This window comes from Schistocerca nitens, chromosome 1, assembly GCF_023898315.1.
Source record: "Schistocerca nitens isolate TAMUIC-IGC-003100 chromosome 1, iqSchNite1.1, whole genome shotgun sequence".
In the NCBI taxonomy this organism is placed as follows: domain Eukaryota; kingdom Metazoa; phylum Arthropoda; class Insecta; order Orthoptera; family Acrididae; genus Schistocerca; species Schistocerca nitens.
In genome coordinates, this window is record NC_064614.1 from 93,394,876 (window position 1) to 93,412,482 (window position 17,607).

Consider the following 17,607-nt stretch of genomic DNA (forward strand, 5'->3'; position numbering starts at 1 on the left):
CTACAACGCCCTGTTGTTAGTTGAATTCATCTATTTTTAATTTCCATTAAGCTAAAATTAAATGAGATACAACTACATAAAAAGAATGCAGAAGGAGGATACTTCTTAATAATACTGTACTGTGAAGAGTTTTGATTGACTAGTAAGTGCCGTACCAAGAAAAATTAAATAATACTGAACTTTCCGACGATACATACTTGTGTTTTATGTTCTTCTTTCTTTTCATTCCACTTTTCTTCCATTTCTTTTCTGAATTCAGACTCCTTAGAAAGGTCTTCTCGGTAGCGCTGTAAAGAACGTTCATGAACAGCAACTTTCTTCTCCAATTCCCTTGCTTCTTGTTGAGATCGCACTAATTGTGCTTCATAATTAGCACACATATCACAGGTATGTTTCGGTTTTTCTTCAGATTGAGCATCTGAAAGCATTTGGTTTAATAGTATATAAGAAATAAATTGAACAGGATGGTTATGTAAGTAAGTTTCTTATACAAACAAAAGGAAAGAAGACAGTACTCACCCATGCTAAAGCCCATAAAAACAAGGATCGTAAACAATGAAACAAATAGAATTTTCTGTGTCAGAGAAAAAGCTCCAAAGTAAAAAAAAAATAAATAAATAAATAAAAAATAAATGTTTGTGGGTAATAACAGAAAGAAGATAAACGTTTAAAGCTAATACTGGAAAGAAGAGAGGACATGCAGTTGTGTATGTGCACATACATGTGTGTGGCCTGCTAGGTGAATTTCAATCAGCAAACATGACAGCATAAATTTGATATATATGTTGCTGCTTCTTTGAATGGCTTTCAAAGTCAGGTTCATTTTTCCATTCTTCATTTCACTGACTACCATATGTACTAATAAAGCCAGCACAGAGGGCGCAATATAATCAAGGCATCATCATCATAGTATTTAGTGTCACACTGTTTATGCTGGTGTGTGCCTATGTGTGATTTCAATTGGGCAGAAAATTTAATACTTTACATGAACGGTCTGCTTAAACAATGCATAGACTGGCTGCAATGTGAAGGACAACATCACTGCCAGAATTATATTATAATATTTTCTGCAATGGTCTCAAACAAGAATCCTGCACAAATAATGACTTTCTAAGAGTTAATGCAGAAAAGGAATCTGTTCTTTGAAGACAACTGCAGGACATGCAAACAAACGTGAATTTTAAGATGGACCAACCACATGAAGAATATCTTTTTACATATTCTGATAGCATTCGAAATAAAAATCAGTTTCATGAAAACTAGACCTCCGTTACTTGCAGAAATATCTTCTGGGTTGTAGACAACAACTTACTGTAAAAAGTCAACCAACATTTTGGTCTCTTTGGCAAAAGCTTGCTATAAGGGTATGCAATATTACTGGAGAATTCTAACTTGAATGGTCGTGCCTCTATAATATTACAAAGTAAGCAGTAAGAATATCTGACATATGATTGGTTTTTGAAGTGGGGAGGAGAGGAACTGAGGTTCTTTGCTGATTGTAATTTTAGTGACACACATCAACCAAACAGGAGGAATCTGCTTCTGTGATGGATGTTGTTCCACAGTGTCCAGTGGCAGCTCTGACCAGTCATTGTCACGCGTGCCTTCTGCAGAAGTGTTTACAGCTGCGCATGTTAGGGGAGCCAAGACAATTTTTCATGTGGACAGATGGCTTAACCACCCTATTGCCTCTTGTATCTTTCTTTTGAATGTTAAGTGGCTGCCTAGCTAACATGGATTTCCTTTAACAGTCTATATTTAGTGCATTCATTTAAAAGCTCTGCTAACAAAGATTTGTTTTGTTGTCTGAGATGTACATGACAAATGTTTCACTGATCTTAACTACATTGGACTCATGGCTGATCAAAGTCCTAGAAAGTGCACTATACTGACAATATAGTGGGATCTGTATGTTTCTAACTCTTTTGCTACTGCAATAGAAAAGCTTAATGGCCAGATGGCAAAAAGTACTCCCCACATGGTAGAAGAGAAGCATTTAACTTACTTACCTGTCACTTCTGTTCTTACTTTAGGAGTAAAGGAGATTGCTCACCACAGTGTTGAGTCATCAAGAGGCATGTAGGTATGAGGGTGGGTGGGAGGGAGGGAGGGAGGGAGGGAGACTTGCTAGCTTTCAGAATAACTCCTTTGTTGAGCTAGATTACAAACAACAAAACTACACACACACACAAAACACTTTGTTGTTTGGTGTGTAGTCTCCTTTTCTTCTTAAATATGTAAACTGGTCCAGAAATTTCCTCACTTTTATTTTTGATGGATACAATTTTTTTCTGCTGTGGGTGGTGGTAAGACATAGCATGCAGTTACCTATCACTGCAAGTGGTGGAAGCTACACCACATCATGAAAGCAGCTCCCTCCTAATTCACCAAGGTAGGCTAACAAAATTCAAACAAAAATGACATTCAATGAGAAGCACTGTCATTCATTTGCCTTGTGGTAATAGATAAAAAAGTCTTTGTATTGATTGAAGTGTTTCCCACAGATATTAACACAAATGTTCCCTTGTTTAACTGTAATTCCGTTGAATTTCACCCTTTTAGCTACAGAGCAACTGTCCACAAACCATAATTTCATTTCATATTGTTCTTCCTAAACAACAATATCAAGTCACTGGATCTACAGAAATCTAAAACAAAATGGAGACTAAAAGCAAACCCGACATCTTTCACACGAGTGTCAGAAAAGTATATATTTTACCCCCACTGTCATTTGATTGCTGACTTATTCTTGAATACTTTTTCCCCTCTCTACAAACAAAAGAAGGCCTCTTCTCTATCCTTTAACTTGGACATTCAACAGCAACAAAATTAACCAATGTCCCCATTAAAACTATTATGTGACAGTGTGTAAAATTAGTAGACATAAAGCAAACTGCCAGCCATGAGATTTTGCAACTATTCAGAAAACTCAGCATGCTAACAAATTACAAGAAGATTTACCTGTAATAGATTTCGTCAGTTCATCATGTGCTGGAGAATGTGAATCTGGGCTCTGTTTGGTTAAGCTGCAGTGGGACTCATTTAAACTCAGCAGAGATGACATAGAGCTGTTCATTTTATTTGTCTCTTTAACGAAATAAGAAAAGTTAGATAATTTGTTAAATATATTAATTGTAAGTCAACATATAATTACTGCATTTTATAATTACAAAGTAGAATTCATAAATAACCTTAAAAGTAAATGGTTGACGACATCATCTATTATTTATGTTCCATTTATAGGGCCAGCATCTCATAAGTAGATACTTACATTATCCAGTTCCCTAAGTTCACTGGCATTAAAGAATGTGCAAGGTTTGAAGAATTCATTTTTGCCTTGAAAGAATTACAAGGATAGATTCTGAAGCCACAGTCAATCTTATATCTGTTTTCGAGACCATTTGCCATTTCAATGAAAGTGCCCTGTGCAGGTACAAATGTAACTGATTTATCTGCAATGTCATTCGCATTTTAAGGACAAGGTGTCTACATCACTCTTCTAAGGTAGAGTTCCTATGTCTCCATAAAAAGGTTGAAAAGTGTTACAAAATTTGGATGAACATCTGTCTGTTAAAGAACTCTTTTCAATTACAAAACTAAATAAATCAAAATTAAGTGACAATTTGAGTGTGAAAATGTGTCAAATTGTCTACACCTGACGATATGCAAACAGTTTGTACGAGACAAAAATTGTACTCCCTCTTCAGTGAACCAAAAATAATTAAATAATACTGAAAATCTGTTTCATTTGCGATCTATGTTGTTTAGTAACACAAAACAAAGTCATATGCAGTGCAACTGTGTGCCATCTAAATACACTGCACTCACCGTCTCCCCCCCCCCCCTCCCCCTTCCCACTCAGGTAGTGTGGTGTGGTGGTGTAGGATGTGTGCAGCCAGGATGAACGCTATGGCATACGAACCAGGGCATGGCTCGCATGCCGAATCCTTGGTTATCTGTTGCAGTGACTGGTAAACAAACACATATACCATAACAAAAATTGTTGATATCAATTTGTTTTCTTTCATTCTGAATAAATGCAACAGCCAGGGACAAAATGCTGTTATTCAACAATGCTATCTGGACTGCAAGAGCCATCTGTAGGGCACACTTCAGTTGAGTCAGCAAGCTGACCCCTGATAGTTTAAGTGGGTTGAGCATAACAGCAGTGCACGCCTATCCCAACTAAAAACCTAACACAATTTTGTAAACATCTATGGGAATTCCTCAGTTTTTACAGCTCTCACAGATGGCTACTGCCTTCACCTGCATCCGTTAGCACTTAGCAGCTGAAAGCTCCAAACATGAAAAAATTGGAAATATTTCCTATTAGCCACTCCTCCTACAAATTGTCTGATTATCTAGACTCTATCAATGTGTTCATTTAAAAATTATTTATAACAACAATAAAAAGTAAGTTGTTGGTTGCATAACAAAACCTTTAATTGGTTCAACTTACCAATCTCAACAATTTAAACTGTCACCTCAAAAAGTGAAAAATCCAGTTTTGCACACTGACAGATTGCTACTCATCATATAGTGGAGATGCTGAGTCATCGACAGGCACATCAAAAGGCTAGTAAACATGTAAGCTTTCAGCCAGAAGGCTTTCTTCTGAAATAGCCAAAACAAACAAACAAAAACACACACACACACACACACACACACACACACACACACACACACACACATTCATGCAAATGCAGCTGTGTTTATGTTGTCTATTTCAGAAGAAGGCCTTTTGGCTGAAAGCTTATATGTTTACTAGTCTTTTTGTTGTGCCTGTCTGCGACTCAGCATCTCTGCTATATGGTGAGTAGCAATCTATCCTTTTCATAATGATACAGTGGGGCTCGGAAGTCAAGAGCATGTGCAGTTTGGAAGGCAACAGAAAAACATAGGAAGGAAGAGAGAGAATGGACACTAAGGAGAAGAATTTGTTAGAGAATGGGAACAAAGGAAAACAACACAGGGTTGTGGGATGGAAGAAAAGGCATTACATTAAATCATACAGGGGAAACTCGAGGTGGGAATATCAGCAATATTAGAAAATGATACTTGCTATTCACTGTAAAGGTGACCCACTGACTTACAGGCGGGCACAATGAAGAGACTGTTGCACATTATAGCTTTCAGCTAAAGCCTTCTTCAGCAAAGAAAACATCACCGGGAGCTGCAACTGGAATGGAATTTCACATGAGTAGTAGTCTGGAGTTGGATGGAGAAGGGGGAGGAATAGCGGTGTATGTGGGGAGAGAGAATAGAGTTGCCTGGTGGGGCGTGCAGTGACTAGATCGCAGCCTGAGAAGATGGCTATATGCAACATTGGGAGGTGGGGTGTGGGGGGAAAAATGGGGAGCAGGTACAAAGAGGGGGGTGGAAGGGGGAAAGGATGGATGTGTGCATTGGCAGAGGGGGGCACACAGTGAGGGTGGGGGACATGAAGAAGAAGGTGGTGATTGGACAGAAGGGGCAGAAACTGTTGGGGGGAACGTATGGTGACAGTAGGTTAATGTAGGTTGAGGTTGGGATTATTTTAGCAGCACAGAGTGTGTTATAAGGAAAACCCATTTGTGCAATCCAGAAAAGCGGGAGGTTCCAAATGGCCTGCATTGTAAAGCAGCCATTGAAATCAAGCATGTCACGTTCAGCTCCATTTTGTGCCACAAGGTGATCTACTTCTCTCTTGTCCTCAACCTACAGTAACCTACTGTCCCCAAACTCTCCACCCAACAGTTCCTGGCCCCCCTCTGTCCTGTAACATCCTCTCAATTCCCATCCCCTCATCCTAATTGTGTTTGCTCTCTGACAATGCAGCCGCCTTTCAATTGCCCTTCCTCGCTCCCCTCCTTTTCTGTTCCCTGCCTTTCCTACCACACCCCACCTCCTGACACAGTTCCTGGCAGTCTCATCAGGCTACCATCTAGTCCCTGCATGCCCGACCAGACAGCACTCTTGTCTCTCTCCACTGCTATCCCCTGCTATCCCTCCCCCTTTTCCACCCCATTCCAGATTGCTATTCAAACAACAGTTGCATTCTAGTGGAGCTGCAGGTGGTAGCGGTCATGTGTGAAGTGCTTGCTTTGTGTGTGTGTGTGTGTGTGTGTGTGTGTGTGTGTGTGTGTGTGTGTTTTTCCTTTGCTGAAGAAGGCTTAGGCCAAAAGCTATATTGTGTGACAATCTTTACATTGTGCCTGTCTGCAACTTTACATTGTGCCTGTCTGCAACTCATCAGTCATTTTTATATGGTGAGTAGCAATGGAAATCTATTTACTTCCTAATATTGTGATATTACAATCTGGAGTTTCCACTGTTTGATTTGTTCTACTTAGCATGATCTTAATCCACTTTTATATGGTGATCTCAATGCCATGCATTTCTGCAGCACTAACCATCGATTCGATGGTCTTATTGCTAAAAGCACACTTGATATCCAGGAAGGTGGAGAGGGAAATTCCTGAAAGTGTAGAGCTTTTTCCACCTTCCCAACAAGTTGGTGAAATGTCCAGCCTCCAGGGGGCCTGCAATTCTTTTGTGGGTACATGTGGGGCTCGCACAGGTCCCCCAAGCTATTGGAGTCTTGATTCTTTTCTGGACTGCTTTACCTTCCCCTTCTTTCTCCCTCCCTGTCCTTATTCCTTTTCCCCTTCCTTTCCCTCTATTGGTGTTAATATTTATATCAGACCGTCTATCCTCCTGACTGTTTCGTCTTGTGGTTTTGGTTTGTGTGCTTTTCCTCCTCCTTTTCGACTTTTCTTTTTTGGTCCCCATTGGCGGTTTGACTTCCATCTCTAAATTTGAAAACTGAAGTATGATCCAGATGGGGAAGAACTCCCTCCCTAGCATCTTTGATGTGGGTTCCTCTCCCACTCCTCCTCGTCCTCCTCCTCTCCCTCTTCCACCTTCCCTTGCCCCCCCCCCCCCCACCCTCTCATCGCCTTAGCCCTTCTGCCTCTCTGCTTGATCACCAGCTCGGTAGCCAGTCCGTGTGTGGGGCTGTTATGTAGCCATCCGGGCCACACCACAGGGATCACACTGTTAGTACCTGCACTGTGAATGCCCCGTGAAAGCCTAGAATGCTGGCCTATCTTTTTGGGGCATTGGAACTCTGGGCAATGAGTCACTGATCAGAGTGGGTGGTACCAGGGTGGACATTTGTCTCATGAAATGTGTTACACTCTCTGGCCACTCTTCTGCAGATTCATCTCTTCCTAGGAATAGTTATGCCTCAGTTCTTGATCCTGCCTTCCCAGCCTCCCCCCCCCCCCCCTCCCCCGGCTACCCCATGGGAGGAGGGCTAGGGCCACCAGCTTGGGGCAAATCCTTTTCCACAGTTCCTGGTCTGTACCAGGACTGAAGGGGAGACTTTCACCACCATGAAACCTCTTCTTCTTTTAATGACCACATTGTGGACAAGTTTAGTGAAATCAAGTCCTTAAGCAAGATGAGAACTGGCTCTCTCCTTATAGAGGAGGAGGAGATTAGTGTTTAATGTCCTGTCTACAACGAGGTCATTAGAGACGGAGCACAAGCTCGGATTAAGGAAGGATAGGGAAGGTAATCAGTTATGCTCTTTCAAAGGAACCATCCCGGTATTTGCCTCAAGAGATCTAGGGAAATCAAGGAAAACCTAAATTAGGATGGCCAGATGCGGTATTGAACTGCTGCCCTCCCGAATGCAAGTCCAATGTGCTAACCAATGCGCCATCTCATTCGGTATAAAGATAACTTCAACCAGCCAGTAGGCCTTCCTACTGGTTGCAAATGCTTTGGAGACATCCCACTGAATATTGCTCCTCACAAGTGTCTCAATATGATACAGGGTGTAATTTTCCATAGTGACCTCCTCCTCCTGTCCAATGATGAACTTACAGCTAATCTGGAATGTCATGGCACTCATTTCATCCAGTATGTCCAGAGAGGCCTTAACCCTTTAACTGCTCTGGACATGTTAACGTGAGTGCCTTTGTACCTGTTCCTGTGTGCTCTGAACGTGTTTACGTGCGCCACCAGTCCTTCTACCTGGTACCCTGAACGTGTCCACGCGTAGGCACAGTGGCACTTTCATTCCGGCCTTTGAGGGGGATAACCTCCCCGAGAAGGTCAAGGTGGTGGTATACAGATGCAACATGAAACCATTCATTCCACCTCCCACGTGTTGATTCTGTTGCCTCAAGTTCGGCCACATGTCTTCATTATGCGATGCCACTCCCGTCTGTGGTGACTGTGGCTGCCCTCTTTATGTCAGGATCCCTTGAACCCAACCGACTAACTGTGTAAACTGCTCTTGTCTACATTCTCCCTGGTCATCACTGTGTCCAGTGAATACACAGGGAGTGGAAAAATAAAAATCTTTCACCATCTCAGCAACTTTGAGGCCTGGAAGAAGTTTGACAAACTTCCCTCTGAATCTCTCACCTACCTTTGCCCCAGTTACATCTTCCCTTCCTCCCACTTCCTCCTTACCCCAGCTGCCCCTCCCCCAATGGCTCCTACCCCTTCTCCTCAAGCAACTGCTCTTCCTACTCCTCCTCCTCTTCTTCTTCTTCTTCTGACAGAGAAGAAATCCTCTTCTCTGGCTCGTGCTAGGGACAGAGCCCCGTCTCTGAACGCCCCGCCCCAGCAACCTCAAGATAAGAAGCCTGCACCTTTGTGTTGGACAAGGGACCTATGCTCTGAGGGGCCCAAAACTGCTTGCTCTCTGTTCAATCCAGACATCACTGCCACCTGTTCCCTTAATGATAACATCTCCTCCATCCCCCTGATGGAGAAGAAGTAGCAGCACAAGTCCAAGGATGAGGCTTCCCTGGCATCCTGGGGGGGCTTTGTCCCCCTTCTTCTCATTCCAAATCAGACCTAGTTTTTATGGTTATCACCCCATCCTCATCAGTGACTACCACTGGCCCGGTGACATGACCTTCCCTTGGCTCCTTTATGTCTAACCTGGACTCCAGCCACACGATAATCCAGTGGAATTGCAACAGATATTACTGTCACCTACTGGAAATACAACTTGTTTCCTCTTATTCTGAAAGTAGTTAATCTGTGTTCTATCTTGCTCTTCAATAAACACACCTCTGTGATGACTACTCTCCTAATTTTGTTGCTATTGAGTGTTCTGTCAGAATTGTGCCAGCCCCAAGATAGCATCTGGTGCGATCTGCACCTTGGTTTACCACCAATGTCTTTAGTGACTGGATCTCCATATGTACCAACCCGAAAGCAATAGCAGTACACGTGTGAATGACCCCAGCAATCACCATTTGCAATGTCTACGTCTATACAGGTAGGCCACTTAGTCAAGTTGAACTGGCTACCTTAATACAAAAACTCCCAGCCACATACCTCCTCCTCGGGGATTTCAATGCACACCACCCCTTGTGAGGGAGTGCCACTTCGACAGATAGTGGTCTTCTAATTGACCAACTTATTACAGACTTCGATTTGTGTTTCCTTAACGACAGTTCTCCTACTCTCTTCAGTGTTGCTTATGGCACCTTTTTTTGCTGTTGATCTCATGATCTCCTCTCATACTCTCATGGATTCACTACATTGGTCACCCCATGATGAACTTTGTAACAGTGACCCCTGTGATGGACCAAGGATGTAGTAGTTGCTATCCACGACAACGTATGGGCACAGCAATGATTTAAATAACACCCTCCACAAACCAACCTTATTGCTTTTAAGTGCCTCCATGCTAAGGCTCACTGTCTTATTAAGCAGAGTATAAAGGAATGATGGGAGCGCTGTTTCCTAGCTGGTGGCGTTTGCCTCTTCAACACAGAAGTTGAAGAATATAATGAATCCTTCACTGAATGGGAATTCTTGCAGGTTCTTTCCTCTTCACATGACAAGGCCCCAGGCCCAGATTCCATACACAATCCAGATGATTCAACATGTGGACATTACCCAGATGCAACATCTACTCAGGGTTTTCAACCACATTTGGCCCATGGATATCTTCTCCTAGCAATGGCAAGACAGCATAGTTATCCTTGTACATAAGCCTGGGAAGAACCCAATGTTTCTCGACAGCTACCAACCGATTAGCCTGACCAATGTACTTCGTAAATTGCTCAAGAGGATGGTTAGCTTCCAGTTATCTTGGGCACTTGAACCTCAGAGCCTTTTGTCCCCATATCAGAGTGGCTTCCGGGAAGAACGATCTACGACTGACCATGTGCTCAGATTGGAAATAGCAATCCGACAGCCTTTTTCTAATTGTCGACACCTTGTCGAAGTCTTCTTAGACCTATATAAGGCATATGACACGGCCTGATGCCATTACATTTAGTTACCCTTCATGACTGGGGCTTTTGCGGCCCCATTCCAATTTTTATCCACGAGTTTCTATCCCACCAGCTGTTCCAGTTTAGAGTTGGTTTTTCACTCAGCACCCCTCAGATTCAGGAGAATGGTATCCTACAGCGTTCTGTGTTAAGTGTCACAATCTTCCTTGTCACCATCAATGGGCTTATAACGTCTGTTGGGCCTCTGGTTTCCCCGTCATTATGTAATAATTTTTGCATCTGATGCAGCTCCCACTTGGTAGCATTTGCTAACACCACATCTAAGGCGCCATCTAATGGGTCATCTCCCACGGCTTCCAGTTTTCTCCCTCCAAAAGGAAGGCTATGCATTTTTGGCATTGATGCACAATTCACCCTGATCCAGTACTTTATTTAGGCAACCAGGGCCTCGATGTTTTAGCACAGTCCCGTTTCTTGGGCCTTATTTTTGATAAAAAGCTGATGTGGCTGTCCCATATTCACCACCTGAAGACTACCTGCATGCAGAAGCTTAATGCTGTCTGCCTTGTTGCCCCCACATCTTGAGGTGCAGGCAATGCCATTCTTCTCGATCTTTATCATGCTCTGGTTATGCCCAGACTAGATCATGGTTGTTAGGTTTTTGTCTCAGCAGCTCCTTCACTCTGAAACCACTTCACCCTCTCATTGTTACGAGGTGCGTCTGGCTACCTGTGTCTTTTTCACTAATCCTGTAGACAGCCTCCTTGTGGAAATGGGGATTCCTCCCTCTACAAATATGATGGAGCCACCTCCAGATGTTGTATGCAGTCGCCATTTGGCGATTCCCTGAAATCCAATGTACCCTGTCCTCTTGACAATCGAGGGACGCCTCCCTCCTGAGACCCACCCTCCAGTGGGATTGCCAACTGGAATGCATCTCTCTTCCCGCTGTCGGGATCTCCATCCCCATTCACTGGAATGTGCCCTGTGTATTTCCTCCTGCCTATACCATGGATTAGAACCAATCTGTTCCAGGGCCCTAAGTTCTCTGTCGCCCCTATGATATTCTGGTATCTTGTTCATACCATCCTTGAAGAGTTGCAGGATGCTACCATCTTCTACAATGATGGTTCTAAAATGATAGATAACATGGGATTTACTTTTATGTCTCCTACTGGCATGGAACACCATTTACTGCTGTGATCATGTAGTGTGTTCACAGCAGAGCTGCTAGCCATTAACAGGGGCCTCCATTTTGTTACTCAGGCCTCCCTACACTGTGTTTTAATATGTACCAACTCAATGAGCAGCCTGCAGGCTGTAGGCTGTAGATTGATGCTACTCTTGTGACCCTTTGGTCTCTGCTATCCATGACCACCTCTCTGCCCATGGCCGTGCCAACTGCTAATTTGTTTTTCTCTGGGTCCCAAGTCGTGGGCACCCCAGGGAATGAACAGGCTGACCATTTGGCTAGAGAGGCAGATACATGCTCCCCATTCTCTTTCACGATTCCAGGTGCAGATATGCAGATACACATCAAATCTCTCTGTGCCCAAAAGTAAAATTACATCTGATGCACTACTGCTCTCAGTAACAAACTCCACACAATCAAGTAGACTACTGCAGATTGACGCTCTTCCTTACATTCCTCCTGGAATGAGTCCACTGCCTTATGCCTTCTACGTATTGGTCATACTAGGCTCACCAATTGCTTTCTCTTGCCTAATGAGCCCGCCCCCCCCCCCCCCCCCCAATTGTGGCTGTGGAGTCATACAGACAGTAGACCATAAGTTGGTGGAATGTAGCCTTATTTTCGCCCTTCAGACTAAGTATAGCCTTCCAGATTCCTTGTCTTTAATGTTAGCAGATGATTCACAGATAGTTGAACTGGTTCTGAAATTCCTATATGAAAGTGGTTTTTATTTTCAGTTATAAGGTTTTGCTCTACTCCTGGAGTATGGGCAGGGTGGTTGTGTTGGGGCCTTTCTTCATGTTTCTGGCCTGGGACCCTTGACCAATCCCCCTTTCAAAGACTGCTCCTTTACCCCTCCCCCTCTGTTTACCCAATTTTTAGGTTTGGCCTACCCTTTCATGCCTTCTACTGCGTGTGTTTTTAGCTCCCTAGCTTTATAGTTTGATCCCTCTGACAGGATCTGCCCACTTTTAGCAGATACCTTTATCTTACATGCGTAACTTTTGAATCGCAGGACTGATAACCTCACTGTTAGTCCCATACGCCCCCCCCCTCTCCCCCCCCCCACCAAAAAAGAGAAAGATAGAAAGAAAGAAAGAAGTCAATCAATCTAAAGTTATTCATGTGATTTGCCTGGTTGGTGTGTGTGTGTTGGTTTACATGTTGAGGAACCTCAGTTAACCTCTCTTCCCTAACGTGTACATTAACCAGTTTTTCTAATGTCTTTGGAAGAAAGGAGGACAGACTGACCAGCCTCATAGCCTTAAGCCGTGTCCTACGTGAGCGACAGAAGCAAGCGACTTCTGGATACATGACAAGCAGCAGCATTGGGTGAAAAGCTTGGGTGTCCTGTGTGCGAGCGACCATGTCGCGCTACCAGATGCCTGCTTAGAGCCAACTAGCTGTTTCTATAAAACGGCGTCCCTAATCTGTAGAATACTGCAGCTGGAGAGTACAGCTACAGAATTAGGTTGATTTAAGAAAAGAAAGCGAAAAGGAATGCTGTGCATGAAATTTACAAAGGGAGGAATCTCCATGGAGAATTTCATAATTATCATCAACTACAAAGATTACCAGACAAATTCTTCGAATAGACGTGAATGAGCAGACGAGCATTCTACTATCTCATCAATAAATTAAATACGAATGTCTTCTTACATGATCAAGAACATTTAATAGCCAATAAATGTGGAGGAATGACTACTACATGACTAACTACACTAAATACAATCATAAGTATACAGATTGATGCAAATGACCGAAAGCTAGTTGTGGTGTAGGGGTAGCGTGTACAGTTCATGAGTGTTAGGAAAACATCTGGGGTTCGATTCTGGGACATCCTTATATTTTTACTGGCTCAGTTACAATTCTGTATACTAAGTTTTATGTTTACTGTTTACACTGCATCAATAAGTATATTTTTAAAGTCTTGCCAAAGAACTTGATCTTCACACCTATCCCAGTATATCACACACATTTAATTTCTAATAATTACAATGAACCATGAAATTTTACATATATTTGATGTTGCGAACGTAATTCATCAGCAGTCAACATTAAGGCCAAGTGTTTCAATTACTCTAAATAGTCTGTAAAAGTAAAGCTTACAAAATTTCTGAATAGGATGTTAAACGTTTTGTGTAATGATTTGTCTAAAAGTATGAAACAAAAAATATTAGGGAAACGTTTGATGCACCTCCTTTTCTGTTAGTGATTTCGAGCATCATTCAAAGGCACATAGAACGTTTCTCTGATCTACTTATTTCTTTTACGCAAATCATTTCATAAAATATTTGACTGATTTCTTTCATTTTTTAATTTAATGTTTTATTCAGAAACCATGATCTTTTGACTCCTCGTTTGCCTTCCTAACGTACGTGATTCAAAGGAAGCCTTATTGACATTTAAATACCGCACCAATGTATCTTTTTATGTGCAAAATAGCTAGGTCTTGAACAGATGAAATTTTTAACATTTCATTTACATAGTTCGGCAGCAGCTTTCCGTGAAATATTTCAATTTTTCTCAGCTTATTAATTACGTTTTTGTTGATTACCCTGATTACTTTCAAACAGTTAAATATTTTCATGCCAAACTAGACCTCATGCTAGTCACTTTGCTATCAAATTTACCTGTTGCTCTCACTTTGTTTGGCTATGAAAATTTGGACAAAACTTAATGGTGTAAGTTACAGGGGGTCGTGTTTCTGCTCTGCTCACACGTTTACGAAAATGTATTGAGTGTTAATCATATGATAAAATAGTCCTTTCTGCATGCTGTTACTTCCAAAATTCGTCATTTCGATATCTTGAACCTTTTATGAGATACGAAAATTTTTTACGACCCGAAGCGCAGGAAAGGTTCAGACGTGCCACAAGCAACCCGTCCACGGATATAACAAATATTATCTGAAGAATGAAAAAGAGATATCATGACCCTAAAGAGTCTACACAGGAGTGTAATTAAGCTGTCTCCTGCAAGAAACTTCCTGGCAGATTAAAACTGTGTGTCGCTCAGAGACTCAAACTTGAGATGTTTGCATTTCGCGGGCAAGTGCTCTACCATCTGAGATACCCAAGCTCCATCCACCCCAACACCCTTTCTTCCATGATTGCTAGTTCTGAAAGTTTCGCAAGAGAGCTTCTGTGAAGTTTGGAAGGTAAGAGACAAGGTACTGGCGGAAGTAAAGCTAGATGTGAGGACGGGGCGGGAGTTGTGTTGGGTAGCTCAGATGGTAGAGCACTTGCCCGCAAAAATCAACAGTCCCAAGATTGTTAGGCACACAGTTTTAATCCGCCAGGAAGTTTTATATCAGCGCACACTCCGCTGCAGAGTGAAAATTTCATTCTGTCTCCTGCACATTGTAGTAAAGCTAAAGTCTACAAAGGCCCGGTGACTAGAATGGTTGAAACATTCCTACCACCCACTGCAATTTTTTTTTTAAATCGGCAAGTTCCCTGGCACCTGCCAGCTTTTCCATATGGTGATACATACTACTTGCGCTTACATGAGCTAAACATAACTTAGTAAAATTAACAGCAAAGGTGCTTTGTTGCAGCATCTTATTCCCTAATTTCTTTCTGCCAATAATTTTAATTATTCCTATTGATCATTGCACACCCACCAAAAGTTATTTCGGCCCTCAATGTCCAACCAACTGCCCATAATCCAGACTCTCACGTCAAAGACACCAATGATTTCTTTCAGTGACTCTCCAACAACCACACCCTTTTACCTCCTGGTTGCCTACTGGTCACTGTTGACACCACTTTCCTATACACCAACATCCCTCATGCCCATGGCTTTCCGCAATGGAACACTACCTCTCCCAACGTTCTTAAGACTTCAAACCCACTATCTTATTCCTTATACAACTAAATAACTTTAACCTAGCACATAACTACTTCTCCTTTGATAAGAAGGTATACAGACAAATCAGCAACACAGCAACGAGCATCCACATGGCACCCACCCTCCTATGCCAACTTGTTTATGGGCCATCTAGAGGAAACCACCTTAGCCTCCATAAACCTCTGATCTGGTTCAGATTCAATTATGGTTCCTTCATGATCTGGACTCAGGGCCAACACACTCTACCTTCATTCCTCCACAACATCAACACCTTCTCTCCCATCAACTTCACCTAGTCCTTCTCAAACCTGTGTGCCAACTTTCTTGGCACTGACCTTCTCCTCTCTGATGGTTCCATCCACACCTCTGCCCACATTAACACCATCAACCACCAACAGTGCTCGCATTTTGGCAGCTACCAGGCCTTCCACACCAAAAAATTCCTCCCTTACAGCCTGGCCACCCAGGGACAGCATACATTCAGTGACACGTACTTTTTTTCCCACTATGCTGGAAGTCTCACCAAGGCCTCCACAGACAGGCACTAACTCCCCGACTAGTTCGCAAACTGTTTTCCCATGCCATTTAACCACTCACTCTCAATCCTCCTATCACCCCCAAGAGCCAGCTAAGAAAGAGTGCCCCCCTTCATCACCTAATACTACCTTGGAGCCGATGAACCATATCCCTCTTCAGGGCTTTGATTAAATATCCTCATGCCCGAAATATGAGGGACAGCCAACTCAAGATCCCACCCCTCCTAAAGAGATGTTCTGTCACCCATGCAATCTCCGCAACATCCTAGTCCATCCTTACAGCACTCCCAATTGCAACCCTTTGCCACAGGGATCATACGCATGTGGAAGACCTGCCCAATCAACTCACCCAGCACTTCCTATTCCGGTCCTGTCACAGGCTTATCTTACACCATCACAGGCCGGAGCCACCTGTGAAAGCAGTCACATCGAATAGCAGGTCTGCTGCAAACATAGCACAGCTTTTTATTTTGGTATGGCTACCAATCAACTTTCCACCAGGATGAACAGTCACCAACAAACTGAGGATAAGAGTGAAGTAGATCACCCTGTTCAACAACATTCAGCTAAATATAGCACACTTTGTTTCAATGGCTGCTTCACAAACCGGGCCATCTGGATCCTTCCCTCCACCTACAGCTCTACCTTTTCTGAACGGCACAGATGGGAGTTATCCTTACAACAAACTTTCCACTTGCGAAATTATCGTGGCCCCTACCTATGGTAACCTACTGTCCTTACACCTTCCACCCAATAGTTTCCACCCTCTTTGCCTTATCACCTCCTGCCCTTTCATGTCCACAACAATCATTGTGTGCCACCCAATGCAACCACCCACCTTTCCCCTTCCCTGGTCCTCTCCTTTTCTACTTCTCATTTATTCCCCACACACCACACCTCCCAACACTGCATCTTGCAGCCTCATTGGCCGCGATCTACCCTTACACATCCAGTCAGACAGCACTCTTCTCTCCCTCCATCTGTAAACTGCTATCCCTCCCCCTTCCCTGCCCCATCCCAGATTGCTATTCACGTGACAGTCACATTCCAGCTGGAGCTGCCTTTGGTAGTGGCCTTCATGTGGTGTGTGTGTGTGTGTGTGTGTGTGTGTGTGTGTGTGTGTGTGTACGCACACGCACGCACGCACGCGTGCATTCGTGCGATTTTGTTTTCTTTGCTGAAGAACGCTCTGGCCAAAAAAGTGTGTTATGTAACAGTCTTTCATTGTGCCTATCTGCAACTCAATGGGTCATCTTTATGGTGAGTAGCTACCTATCCTTTTTCTAATATTGGTGGTATGTAGAAGAAAGGCAGAAGCCACCATGATGAATAAGAACATGGTGATCAACATCACCATAAGGTTTCCACGAGGAGGGGTTTTGTTCCCGCTACTTTGGAACCTAGTGATGAATGAACTCGCTGAGGGGTGAAATACTAGATGCTGCTTTTGCAAAGGATACGCAGGCCATTTAGTCATAGTAATACTGGGCAAATTTATTAGAACAATGGCACGCTGTGCTCTGAACACTGTGCAAAATTGGTGCAGAAAACAGGATATAGGTGTCAGTCCCAAGAAGACTGTTGTAGTATATATCCAGCACATGTACTAAAATCTCCAAGTTTCTCAATGAAACTCTTCCAGTAGAAGTGGTAGTGAGGCATCAAAGGGTAATCTCAGATGCGAAATTATTACGGCCGCTTCACATGAAGAATGTGTGTTCCAAGGCAAAAGGTATTCTTGGGGTCAAACCCCACGATTGTGTACTGATATACA

At 43.0% G+C, this 17,607-nt stretch overlaps 1 protein-coding gene across 2 annotated transcripts in view; it reads right to left on the minus strand.

The window, feature by feature from the left end:
- The window catches only part of LOC126241509 (rab GTPase-binding effector protein 1), a 204,743-nt gene that overhangs the window by 62,262 nt on the left and 124,874 nt on the right, over window positions 1-17,607 (minus strand). For both annotated transcript variants that reach the window (XM_049948012.1, XM_049948011.1), the window contains exons 8-9: window positions 2,962-3,087; window positions 198-418 (exon numbers count right to left, since the gene is read on the minus strand). In XM_049948012.1, coding sequence (XP_049803969.1) covers window positions 198-418; window positions 2,962-3,087 — 347 coding nt within the window. The remainder of the gene's footprint in view (window positions 1-197; window positions 419-2,961; window positions 3,088-17,607) is intronic.